We start from the raw sequence: 14,410 nt of genomic DNA, 5'->3' as shown, positions 1-14,410 counted from the left end.
GTATTTGCAAAATTCAAAGACTTTACCGCATTCAGATGTTGTATTTATTGTTTAACGTTCCACTCGATACTTTTTCACTCATATGAAGTCGCGGCAGCTCAGTAGTAGAGCGTTCGCTTTGTAACCGGGAGGTCGTGAGTTGGAGCCCCGCTCGGGCCATGGCCGCGTCAAGCCTAAGATTAATTGATTTAATATTGTTGAACGTCCCTCTCAATAATTTTTCACTCATATGGCAAACCTAAGGCGTTGAAATAGGTAGTGATTGCTCTTTGTCAAACGCTCGGCATTTAGAAGTGAGAATCACGGGTCGTTCATGTATGACATGCGTTGTTACGATAAAGAACCCTCACTACTACGGCGCTGAGCGCTAAACATAGGCCGAGTCTACATTTGTGTTACTTCACCTATAGATGGCGACCTCTCAATATGAGTGAGAAATCAAGGAAAGGACGTAAAGAAAAATCAACCAATCAATCATACGGAGACGTCACTATTGCTGGTGAAGGGCTGCAAAATGTACGCATATGCTCGGCGCTTACGGCCTTTGTGGGATGGATCTTTATCATGCCACACCTGTTGTGACAGGGGACCTCCGTTTTCCCGGTCTTATTCGAAGGATCGCTCTATTTAGTCGCATCTTACGACAAGCAAGGGGTATTAGAAAGGACCTTTTATAACCCGGATATATACGGGGTACGGTATTTCTAAAGGACAAGCACATGTCAAATGTTTTTATCAATAATGTATAGAATATACTAGTATACTAGGGAGTAATCGATTTTCATATGGGCCAATTTTCATGAGTCATTACCACAAACTCTGTTGATATACATGTATACAATTATACATCACTTATTGGTTGCCGTTAATTTTTTTTTTTTCAAAATGAGAGAGGGGCTATGAAAAAATGTTTCTCGACAAGCCTATTCCCTCGATGTTTTGGTCTAGTATAGAGCTGTCTTTCAAAGTTATGTATGTGGGTGGGTAGGGGTTGCTTTGTTCCTGGGGAGCCAGCATCCAAGAAGATGTGAGGTATAGAGAACATTTAAGCTTTCAGGGCTGATGACACATTATTTAGAAATGTCAGGATAACTAGAGTCCGCCTGCTTACAATGAGCGCGCTGTGGTACATGATATACAGTAAAGCTTAAAAACACACTTTTCTTTTAATGGCAATTTTCTGGGTCCCTTCATGCATTTCTCAGCTCATCATTCGCAGTTAATAAATTACATGTACATTTGAATATCGATACATTTAACTTAATGAAATATTAAAACGAGTAGTCAATTGTGAAAGTGTCGAACAAATCTAGAAAGAATAAGAGTTGCTAAAGAGTTTACAATATTCTTGTAATAAACACAATTGTCGGTTTTGGTGTTTTTACTGAAGCAGTCTGTATATTTATTTCGGTCCAATTTCTGTTGTTGGAGTTGATCCCTTTAAACTGTAAAAGTCAGCCGTCGATTGTAAAAGTAAGTCTCTTCTTAAAACTCCGTTAGGACGATCTCAGCTACATACATGTACAATATATAGATGAGCGGACTCCCAATTTCAAATGCAATTTTGTAGTCTTGCTTTGTTTCGGTGTAATAAACAATTTATTGCATGAATGTTCGGGAGATATTCCCCGAGGGCAAAATGATTTTTCTTGGATGAATAAATCTTCGTATCTCCCTCATTATCATGCAATAATTGTATAAAGAGGTACAATAAAACCATACATTATCCGTAACACTCACACAGAAAGCGAGGAATGCTTTAACTGCATTGTCATATCGTGTGTTATCGTGACATTTCATTGATATATCTGAATATCAATTTTGAATATTGAATGGAGTAAAGTGTGGGGAAATATACGTTCTGTATCCTCTGCTTGATATTATCTATTACCATTATTATTTGTATTGCCAATACAACCTATTGTTGAGTCAAATGCTGTCGGATTTGTTTCATACCGATTGTTGGGCCGTTCTTGGCACATTCATTTTGACTACGGATAACTCCGTTTACCTGATCAAAATATAGGGCTCAGGGCGGGTGTGGCCGGTCGACAAGGAATGCTTACTTCTCCTAGGCACATGATCCCACCTCTGGTATAACCAGGGGTTCGTGTTTGCCCAACTCTCTATTTTGTATTGCTTATAAGAGTTATGAGATTGATCACTGTTCGTTATCATCACCTTTCTTTCATCTATAACATTAACATGTATATAAAAAAGACAAAATGAAGAATAAACAATATTTTATAATCCGGATGAATAGATCTATACACACGTATTTCAGACATATTTTATAATCCGGAGATATGTTTTTATACAGTCAGAATTTGTCGGACTTGCAGCTGCAGTTGTGAGATTAAGTAATTAGCTATTTCCAATATTGTAATGTTTTCCTAAATTGAAGCTTAGACGAGGAAATTGCTGAATAAATGATCGATTATCCAATTGAAACGAGAGCATTTTAAGTGGAAAAACAATATTAGCTCTTCCATTTTGAACAACTATCATCTCTTCATAATCACACCACCCACAACAATGACATGTCCATTACTCTATCGATGGTACGGCATACGACATAGAATTCGTTTAAAAGCATGTCTAAAATCCCGATTAAACACGGTATAGATTATGGGATTTAATGCCGAGTTACAGTAACCGGCCCAGAAGAAAACGTTGAACGCAATGTCAGGAATACAGCTACATAGCGCTTTGATGACGTAGAGGGTGAAAAATGGAGCCCAGCAAACAATAAAAGTCGCCATCACTATTCCAAGAACAATGGTAGCCCGTCTTTCCCGCGCTTTGGCTATTTTGCGTTTTTGTCTTTCTATATCTTTGATGGTCTCGTTATTGTAAGAGAAGTCCTGTTTATTTTCTCCTTGATTTGACGTTAGGTGGGCCGTGCCTGTGATATTCGATTTTGTTGATTCCTTTTCGTCATTTCCGTCGTCTATGATGTCACGATTTTGATCAATGCATCCATTTCCCGTTTCTAACAAATTTCCTGATTCTTCCTCATTGGTAGTTTGTTTTTGATACATAGGCCAAGTACTTTCATCATCCGTCAAAGTCATACTGTTGACCTTGGCAGGCATATTTATACATTCTTGTTCCACGACTGCGATCTTCTCAGTTATTAATCCGTTCTTCTCTTTTTCGGATTTTTTCTCTTTTTTCTTCGGCTTTTTCTCGTTTTTGGTTTGTTTTCTTGCACGTTCGGTTGCTGCTACGTATATTTTGTAATAAACAACCACCATGATAACCCCTGGTATGTAAAACGAACCCATGCAGGAGCTAATGATGTACCCTACTTCACTGCTGAGTAAACAAAGTGGATAGTCCGTAACCGAAAGTGGATTTTTCCATCCGATCAGTGGAGGTACACAAATGATTAAGGACAATATCCACACGGCGGCGATCATGAGGGCCGCGCGGGTTGCTGTTCGTTGTCTTGGATACGTCAAGGCCTTGGTGATGCACCAGTATCTATCCAAACTGATAAGGCAGATGCTGAGGATGGAGGCAGTGCAGAGAAGGACGTCAATCGCTTTCCATAGATCACACCAGATGGAGCCGAAATACCAGTACCCCATCACTTCATTCGCCAGACTAAATGGCATGATTACCAAACCAAGCAGAAAATCCGCCAGGGCCAACGAAGCGATGAACCAGTTCTGTTTTGATTTTAGATTTTTATCTGTGTAGGTTGCAATCACAACAAGTAAATTTCCGACAATAATGAGTAGAATGATCACCGATACAATTACGACCGTCATGATGAGATGAATCATGCTATATCCGGGCGGAAGTTCTGTCCCCAACACCGAGCCCGATGTCGTGTTCGGAAGTTCTGTCCCCGACACCGAGCCCGAGGTCGTGTTCGAAGTATTACTCGGTATCAAAGACATGTTTAAAATCTACATGGCATGTTCCTCCGAGGGGGATTTGAAATCAATCTGAATATAAGACGAATGTCATTACTGAACCTGCAAGCAATGCTCATTCAGCTAACAAGAAAGAGAACAGGACTCGGGAGCAATATCAAGTAGTCTGAAGTGCACAATTAGACGAAAAATCCCCAGGGTTCCATTTCATAGTCCAACGATGAAACGGCTATAATGAGCGAAAAATAAGGAAACGGAACTTCATCATTATTCAACATGGCCTTAATCTCCCTGCTAGTTTGACTTATTCACCAGACATGATGAGGAGAGCGGGACCCTGCTCGTAACCATCAAAGCTCCACAAGCACCTGCAAAAGGAATAGGCAATTGGTAACTGTTAAACATAATAGACTGTCAATATATTGATCTTAATAGAGATTTCAACTGCGTCTACGTGTTCACTGCATGTCTCGTAATTCACGCATACAGACAATTTAAACATTGTTATTTCCGAGTGTCCAGCATGATTTGTAGTCTCCAAGGATCATAAACATTTTAAATGTTTATAATCAGTAGCCATATTTCAGCTTCAACATTAAGATGTATGGCACATAGTGGGATTAGCATATGACAAAGTGTAGACACAGTAGAATAACGAGGCCCGTCATCCCGTGCTGTTACAGGAGACTTACATTATGGTTCATTTATAACAGATTTCGGCACGGGAGATTCACTAAAAAGTCATATTTCATTCTCCTTATGCCGTTTGTTTCCGATTCGCTGTACATACTGGGCTTTTCGCACTCACAATTTCATGTGAATTTCACAATGATCTGCTTCTTGGTTAATTTAAATCAACGGAAAGAGGCCAATTTTAGCATTATTGAATTTACCCACGTAGGAGTAAATTTGTCGTCCTTCATCACTTCGGTAACTGGAACCCCCTGTACCGACGTAATCCGAGATAATTGTAGATATCTGCCTTTTTAGCGTATGTACTGTTATCATTGATGGTTGATTGACGGAAATATCAAATGTATTTTGTTACATTTCAAGCGTAAAACCCGATCCATTTACAGGTGTGTTGTGCATCGTCACCTGCATTCAGTAATCACAGATTGCTTACATGTTTACCCATGTTTTCATAACGGTCTATTGAATTATTAAATGTTAACGAAATTATAAACTGTGCACGTGTTTATTTTGATAATGATATGCTTAAATCGTGCAATTATATAGCTTGATTGATCACACATGTTAAGAGAGAGAGATGGCAGTTACATTGTATTAGTGTTATTTTAAGAGGAATGTGCTTCTTTTGCAGTATTGTACGTGGACTCTCTCTCTCTCTCTCTCCTGAAGAGGCTGGGTACCTAACAAAGCGCCTGCCATTTTAAATTTTTTGTGTGGTTCCCGTGCAGTATGGGGCATCGCTCGCAATGATTTATCTTCTTGTAAGCCGATAGATTTAACATAAAAATCAGCCAAAATAACGAGTTTATAGAAATCAGTAGTGTATTTGAAATATCCATCATTACATATTTACTTTTCGTATGTTTTTGCCTTTGATTTCATAGACATTTCCTCACGAATGCACCGCAGTTGTGAACAATGCGGGTATGGTCTTGATAAATATAGTACATGCACGTCTATTTCAGCAGCTGGGAATTCGGCAGAAACTGTAGTACAATACCGATGTAAAAAATAAATTTCAATTTCGAAAAAATAAATTTCATTTTTGAAAATACAGCAGGGTTAGAGCTGCGCTAATAGAGCGCTACGTGAAGTATATCGGCAAAAAGCGTGGCAGTTCACTCAAAACTGAAAATTTCTTAAAGAGAAATGTCAATTCTTTGGAGAAGTGTATTTTTTATTTCTACATTGAAGGCATTTTTGCTAGCCAAAGGTTTACGATCCGCTCCGGTACTCTACTGTAGAGAAGCAGAGCGGATCATAAACCTTAGGCTAACGAAGATGCATGGAAGGAGAATTAGGAATCAAAAGAACTAGACGGGTTGCGATGCTTTTTATTGAGCTTTTTATTGTTCTAAACATGACGTTTTTGCACATAAAATTGACTCAAGATTTATGCAATTTTTATCAATTAAACTTGATTTGTTTGTTGGTGTCAACACAACATAACCATAACAGAAGCAACACAAATCAATCCTTACATAAAATACATACATAATCATGTCTTCTAGCAATATCGTTAAAAGGAGTTTAATACAAGTAATGGAAATCAATATTGAGCTTTTTGTAATTGATATACGAAAAAATTCATCATATCAAATTTGAGATTTTAAAAAGACATTAGGAGTAATGCCATTTCAATTTCTAGAATTGCATATAATTGTCCAGGTCTTTAAATTGAAACGGAACTTTAAAATGTTGGTGTTAGAAATCTATTCTTTTAATCATTGGTGAAAATACTGAATTTTTAAACAAGATTTCGAGTAAATCAAAATTTTAACTTTTTCAAGAACCGGTGTTCGGATTGGAAAAATACATCAACCAAATGAATAAATTACAACATTTGAACTAGTTCCAAAGGCTGAACTACTTTTATCATAAATTATAAAACTGAAATACGCGTATAGGAGTATGAAAATAGAAGATATATTGGATGAAAACAAAAACTGTAATATGCAGATTTAAAACTTTTTGATTAATCAATCCTTCCGCCACAAAAAATAATCCCGGTCAAACCGTTTCAAAATTTGAATTGACACAAAAAATTTAAACTGGATAGGATACAATAATAGAAGTATAATATGTTTGCACCAATGGGATCAGTACTGAACCAGTAAATACTTGATTTAGCATCCTGCGGAGTTGTGTCCAAAAACTCCGGAGCTATAACTTCCTTAAGGTAGCTCTTTACACCAAAATTTTATTTAATGGCTCGTTAAAACACCTCATATGATTTCACTATCAAACGAGTGATACAAGCTCTCATTCATTTTATATGATTTTTGTGAATTTTTTTTCCGGAATGAATAAAAGGGTGTTTAGTGTGCAAGTAAGAGTTTCTATGTACAGCCCCGCTTTGGAAAATACCTACGATGTAGTTAGTCTTGTGTCTGTGCCGTTCACGAATTCGATAGGACATTAGTGGGAAAATTACACCTGTGTGGCAGCTTTCCTGAAATCAATGATTTCATTAACAATTCAACGAATATCAAAAATCACATTCTCCGAAAACTGCGACCGGATAGTATGGAAATGGCGTCCGATGTCCGTTAGAATGTACTGCGAACTGATAATGATAATGTTTGCTTGACTGTCTTTTCTTTTACGCAATATTTCACAAATCATGGCAAAAGTCTAACTCTATAATGTAAAACGTGTTTGATTTGTCAAAATGGATTACTTATCCAGTGTTCCGAAAAACTGACTGGTATTTCCGACCAAAGTATCAAAATGGGAAAACTCCACAGGACCGTTAGCGGTACGCGACCGAAATATGGATAATTAATTATTCAGGGTCGTAATTATGTGCATTGATTGAATCTGATGTATCCTAAAATTATCCCAATAACACCGACTATGAACCGACAGATGACACCCAATTAGTCCATGCTGATATGTGAAAATGGAGTAGCAGGGGTGAATTTAAAGCAATACCCTTCAATTTTTGAGACCAAAATTTAATTTCTTTTTTTTTTTAGTAGAACAACAGCAAAAGTATAAGATTTGACCTATACATACAAACAAGTTCATAAAGATAAAGAAATAAATTATTCATTGTAATTTATTGATTTTATTATGTAAAAAGTATATCTAGAATAGCACATGAAAATAACCTAAAAAGTTCTAAAACCCTGGAGTTTCCGACCCCCCAGTTTATTGCCCCACCCCTAACAAATCCTGGATCCGTCACTGGGTAATAGTACATCCATTGATTTCGACACGTGGACTTCTAAAACCCTGGAACTCCCGACCCCCAGCCTATAGCCCCATCCCCTTAACAAATCCTGGATCCGCCATGGGTAATATTAAATCCAATTGATTTCGACACGTGGACATTATCTTGTTAAAAGGGATTAAGATGATTTTATTAGCTTAGCAAAACCCATCATTCTATTCCATTTTGAGATGGCATGTCTCCCCATTAGAGAAAGAAGAAACAAATTTCGTGTTGTAGAATGAAATCGTCAGTTCATTGCGTCTTCATTCTTGTACATCAGTCCATCTTATTATCATCATTGGCTTTGTCAGGCAGATTTAAATTCCCCTGTATACCTCTACTGCGAAAACGACGAAAATTAGACTCGATTAAAATTCGTAGGTTTACGCTCCGGTTTGTGTTTATTAGTAGGCCTGTTTAACGTAGATATTTGACCAGTCTCTGGACTAACGGACACTATATAGATATTTGATCAGCCTCTGGACTGTCTGACATTATTTATATATTTGACCAGTCTCTGGACTGCCTGACATTATTTAGATATTTGACCAGTCTCTGGACTGTCTGACATTATTTAGATATTTGACCAGTCTTTGGACCTCAAACACTATGTAGATATTTGACCTGTCTCTGAACTCTCAGACACTATATAGATAGTTGAACAGTCTCGGGACTCTCAGACATTATGTAGATATATGACTGGACTCTCTGACATTATGTAGATATTTGACCAGTCTCGGGACTCCAGACACTATGTAAATACTTGACCAGTCTCTGGACTCTCAAACACTAGGAAGATATTTGACCAGTCTCTGGACACTCGGACACTATGTACATGTAGATATTTGACCAGTCTCCGGACCTCAGACACTATGTAGATATTTGACCAGTCTCGGGACTAGCAGTCACTATATAGATATTTGACCAGTCTCTGGACTCCCATACACTACATGTATGTAGATATTGGACCAGCCGCGTGACCTCAGTCACTGTTTAGGGATGTTTACTGATACGATGGACGGATACTTTAATTAACATGCATATTATGGCGAATCCTTGAATTTAGAATTTCTATCAGGACCAGCATTTAAACTTACAATCAGTATCAATAAACTTCAACAACACTTGAAATACAGCAAGGATTATTTAGTATATCACAGACAATTATATTGTATGATAGAGAGGCCGCAAAAATAAATAAATGATCACATCATAACAAAGACATTGATCTGACTATGAGAAGACAACGCGTCCTATGCAGAGCTGGACACTTTCTGGAACTCTTTCCCTGAGCGGAGGCTGTGATCGGATTACGACAGTAAAGAGGTCACTTGGAAGGTAATACCCTATAACCAATTACTGCATGTTTTCACTTATCAAGAAATCCCTGTCAGAAAAGTTTTATGACTAATCATTGTGACCATAATGGTAACATTTCTATTTCATCGTATAATTAAGGAAATCAAATAATCACGATAAAAGTTCCATTTTTTTTTTCATTGAAAGGACGGGAAGTATCAGAATTAAACCCTTCACCTGGCAGGAGAAAGAGCGATGCTTGTAATCTTGATATTGGTTCAATCTTAAGGTTAATTAAGCAAGATTAATTGCTAATTGCGAGGGAATATGCTGCAACTCCAGAGACAAGTTCTTAGCTAGCTGTGATTATGAGGCATATGTCACGACTAGGTAAAGTTCAATTGTGGCGAAAATTGACCTTTAATAACACTGAAGTGACCTTTTCTTATAATACATTTGACCTTGACAATTCAGTTCATCGTGGATGAAATCTATATGTTGTATTGTTGAAAAGTGATAGACGGGATCAAAGCTAAAGAGAGACCAAAACTATATGAATTTTTTTTTTTTTAATTTCAAAATCTTTACGAATATTCGAGGTAAGATCAATTGGGTTCCACACGATGTCAATATTTACTGTCCTAAATGAGCCATCAGATTTATAGGAGATTCTCCACCGCGATAACCGGTCTAATGCAGTTAGGCGGTGATTAGATTTTTAGAGCATTTTATTTCAGTTCATCTTACAGATCATCACCATTGAAAATTCATCAGTGATTTATGTCCCACACTCACGGTTTCTTTAAGGCTGTGTAAAATCTGGATATCGATAAGTAATATAATATAACTCTTTATTCACTAAACATTACGCATCTCACAATTAAGGAACATTAACAGCATCAGGTTCATTAGCATTAAACATCGAGAGTAAATTTTATGCCCTCGGGATCGGAGATCAGGAGCATTATTGGTTTTGGTTTGTATCTTTCCGACGTTAATTCCGGTACTAACTTCCACAATACTTCTTTTATACTCGATCAAGACTTCTGAGTTGATGAATGGAATTTCAAAGTCAAGAACAAGAGTCACCATTAGTTTAACTTGGCCGAAATTTTCACAATGAATTCAAACTCCACAGATAGCAGCATACTGTAGTGCTTTTGTATCGTATACAATTGTAATTCAGCACTGCACTACACCATCTTATAGAAATTCACTTAATCGTTATATTACAATATTTCACGTGATCGGTATACCATTGTAATTCACGTGTTTGGTATATCATTGTAATTCACGTGTTCGGTATATCATTGTAATTCACGTGATCGGTATATCATCGTAATTGATAATAATAAAATACATCAATATAACATCATATCTACAAAATACTGTAAAGTGCTCTACGATATACTAAAAATACAAACACCAAATCCTCCAAATAAATAGACATAAAAATACCAGATTTCTAAATAGCTTCACAAAAATTAAAGCTTAAACACGTTTTCGGTATATCATTGTCGTTCACGAGTTCGATATTTCATTGTTTGAATTTATGTGCATATGTGGGGTCATGTGCTTGTGTGTTTTTGAAGAATTGCAACAAACCTTGACCTCAGATGATCTTAAACATAAGATACAGGTATCGAGAATCTCCTGAAAATGTATTCATACGCCGTGCTACCTCCTGTTGGAATTCATAAAGAATTTATTATTCATTTTGATTATATTTCTATAGGGAAAAGAATGTAAATAAAAGCATCCTTTTAGTAGATTCTTTTCTTATCATATTTTTTTTTCTGTCAAGAAATTTTAACAATCGTGGAGGTCAACTTCTCCACCATCCCCACCCCTTGCACTTAGAAAAACAACAACACGATACTGCGTGGTTGTATATAAACTACACACGTTGTTTACAGTATATAGGCGTGGACAGAATGTTGGCACGATACAATGTCTACTTCAACAGCGATACGAAAATTTGTCAACATGGACAAGTAATTTCACAATTTCTAAAATGGCCACAGTTCATTCATTAGCGCAAAATGTACCTCGTCAAATTATAATAATAAAATATTTAATCGTTTAATCAACTGGTAGAATACGACAGTTTCGAGATACGAACTCTTCTGTGTAGGAGGTGCATTTAGTGGAACTTTGAATGACGAAGTGGGACAGAGTGGACCTACAGTCAGCGAGGAAGATTATGAAATGTATTAAAAGCGGCTTCTCTTTTAATATGTAAATGTGGGAAATACAATATACTATCGAAAGAAATGTTTTACTGAAGTGGAAACATAAAAACAATGTCATATTTGCAAGTAGTGTCCTAGATATGGTACTTATGACCAACGAAATAACGTGATATGATAAGAATTTTATGTATTTAATTACTCCCTAAATACTTATAACTTACTTAGTTTGTGTATCAGTCGAATTCGGGTGATCTAACAGTGTATGAGAAACTTACTGAGTACATTAACTTACGCATTGATAAATATTAGTCCCACTCCCGCGTGTAAACAAATTGTTTCGCGCCTCACTATATACGAGAGTTCTCCAAAGGAAAATAACTCGCGTGTATCTCGAAACCGGCGTATTGACTGGGTATATGTTTACTCCGGCCTCGTCTAATCAAAAGCTAAGAAATGTGTGTATATTATTATGTAGTTACAGATCTGAAGATGCTTCCATTCCCTGCGGTCCTGATCTTCTTCCTGCGACCTAAATCTGTCAGAATCAAAGGCAGCGTTTGGGTCGAGTATCACCCGTACAATGTTGACTGTCATAGATAAAAACGCACGTATCTCGTGGAGATCCAGGTTAGAATAGGCCCTCAATATCCCTTGCTTGATGTAAAAGGCGACTAAATGGGGCTGTCCTTCGGATGAGACCCCGAGAACCGAGGTCCCGTGTCACAGCAGGTGTGGCACGATAAAGTCCCCTTCCTGCTCAAAGGACGTAAATGCCGAGCATAGGCCTATAAATTTTGCAGCCCTTCACCGGCAATGTTGACGTTTCCATATGAGTGAAAAATTCTCGAAACATAAACTATGTATGTACAACTGTATGTAACCTAAACATTATTTGCAGTTTTCTTCCAGTGTCGAGTATCAACGTATAAGGTTGACGGTCGTAGATGAAAGGTGAAGAAAACGAACAGTGATCAATCTCATAATTCCTATAAGCACTATAAAATAGATAGTTGGGTAAACACCGACCCCTGGACACACCATCAGGTGCCTAAGAGAAGCAAGTATGTAACCTAAACTCTATTGACTTTTGATTATTTGCAGTTTCTTCCAGTGCCTTTACCTTGTGGAAATGACATAGATCTTATGATACATACACAGGTCCCAAGACTGAAACCCGTGTTACAGTATAAACCTCTCCTCACAGTCACTTCTAGTACCTCCACCTTACACTGCGCAAACCCGATTGTCAAGTTTGAGCATTTCATTCTTGTGAGAAACATACAGTCAGGGGGAAATCTAAATATTTTTCTCCGCCGACTTCCAAATGACTCTTATGTTTTCCCAGCGACCTTGACCTTTTGCATATGACCTAGACAAGGGCAATAACACATCATCAGGTGAGTATTATTCATGTTTTCCTCGGAGGTAGCAACAAGAATTGGCCCGTGACATCGCCAACCACGACGCGCATCTTCGATTTTTGTTTGACTTTCACATTTCAAGCGTTTAACACAGAACTGCGGTTGCTATCAATGTTTTTAAAAAATGGCTAGATTTGATCTATCAAATTTTAGAGCTACCTGACAACAAAACAAGAATGTTGATAACATTGGCAATTATCATTAGCCTAGGAAACCATGTCTGATTGGTACTCACCCGAGAAAATATCACAACAGAGGGCCGAGTCATTACTGCAGTATCAAGATGTGATAAATTACAGTAATGTCGTAAATTATCTCAGATAAACTATAAAATCAATAAACACATACAGTTTCCACGTCTTTAAGTGTTAAAGAGGTTAGTTACTACTAAGATCAGAAATTTAATATAGGCTTTGTAAGACTTTGCTATTCGGAATTCCCTGCGGAGTAATGTAAATGTTTAAGACATTACAAGGATCTAAACGCGATTGATATAGTCCGTGTAGCTCTGGATTTTATTTCCCGATCTCCTCAACTGAAGAGTTCCAACAGTAAACGAAACTGAATGAATTATTGATATGACGATATAAAAGGTTTTACATTTCACATATTTGTGGGTAAAATCACAGTGAAATGCTTCGAGGAGTTCAGATTTAATCTGTACGTGTACTTTTCCCCAGCAGTTATAAATTATGTAGTTAGAATTACTAAACCAATATGATTTTCCAGGAAATTTATTTATATTAAGAGAAAACAAGTATATTATTTTTAAGAAATATTTTCCTGGTGCAATACTTACATTGTGAGGGATATGGAATTCTACATTACATTTTCAATGTTTCTCATGATTGTGAATGGTGTGCGCATCATGAATCTTGATAAATAATTAAATATAGTACGACAATTTAAAGCTGACATGAATTAATAAATACGTACACCTTTTTCATCTTATCCGCCATATTTCTCTCAGGTAGCCTAATTTACTCTACCCGTATATACCCCAAATGTGATTGTCACACCTGAGTGATTTTTCTAGGTGGACTCGACCAGTGCACATCTCCGATAGTAATATATAGGGAAATGCGAAACAAATAAAATCACATTTTAAAACATTATGCTTTGCTCAAAGTTACAAAATATTTATTGTATACCAATGCAACATTCCGAAAGATTAGATAATTTAGAAAAAAAATGCACAAAAAAGTTTTTCTTGCATACTTGCAAGTGCAAGCAAGTATTTGCAGTTTCTTATGAAATAAATGCGAAGAAATCATTTGCCAATTACATACTGATAGAATGGAATAAGCAAAGAGCATAAAATATATTATTTATATCAATTCTTGCAAAATACAGGTCCATGCCATATGCATAATATCTAATGCACATGGCATATTCGCCACAAAAAACACCGTATCAAATACGGACGTCTATTCAACAGGTATCGGAGATGTGCACTTACCGAAAATATTAGATTCTCTTTATTCTGATAAATCCACGAAACAAAATGATAAACTCCATTTGTATCTCGTTAGAACTTTACAACGCGTTGTCATTCTATTATACAGACTGCGACACACTTCACCCGTGCCAAATAGGGTGTCTTCAATCAGGGGAGATGTCAGAGTCGAAATTTTTTCCTGCATTGAATGCTTGTCTGGTCGAAGTTTTGCAGTTGATAGAAACCGGGAATCTAATCATATACAT

The 14,410-nt window shown here is 36.9% G+C and overlaps 1 protein-coding gene across 2 annotated transcripts in view; it reads right to left on the bottom strand.

The window, feature by feature from the left end:
- Window positions 1-2,226: 2,226 nt before the first annotated feature.
- The window catches only part of LOC125659769 (5-hydroxytryptamine receptor 1D-like), a 60,804-nt gene continuing 48,620 nt past the window's right edge, over window positions 2,227-14,410 (bottom strand). For both annotated transcript variants that reach the window (XM_048891549.2, XM_056149899.1), the window contains exon 3: window positions 2,227-4,252. In XM_048891549.2, coding sequence (XP_048747506.2) covers window positions 2,553-3,908 — 1,356 coding nt within the window. In that variant the 5' untranslated portion in view covers window positions 3,909-4,252 and the 3' untranslated portion in view covers window positions 2,227-2,552. The remainder of the gene's footprint in view (window positions 4,253-14,410) is intronic.

The sequence above is a fragment of the Ostrea edulis genome, chromosome 9 (assembly GCF_947568905.1).
Source record: "Ostrea edulis chromosome 9, xbOstEdul1.1, whole genome shotgun sequence".
Taxonomy (NCBI): domain Eukaryota; kingdom Metazoa; phylum Mollusca; class Bivalvia; order Ostreida; family Ostreidae; genus Ostrea; species Ostrea edulis.
Note: the sequence above shows the minus strand (reverse complement) of the source record. Positions and strands in the feature narration are given on the sequence as shown.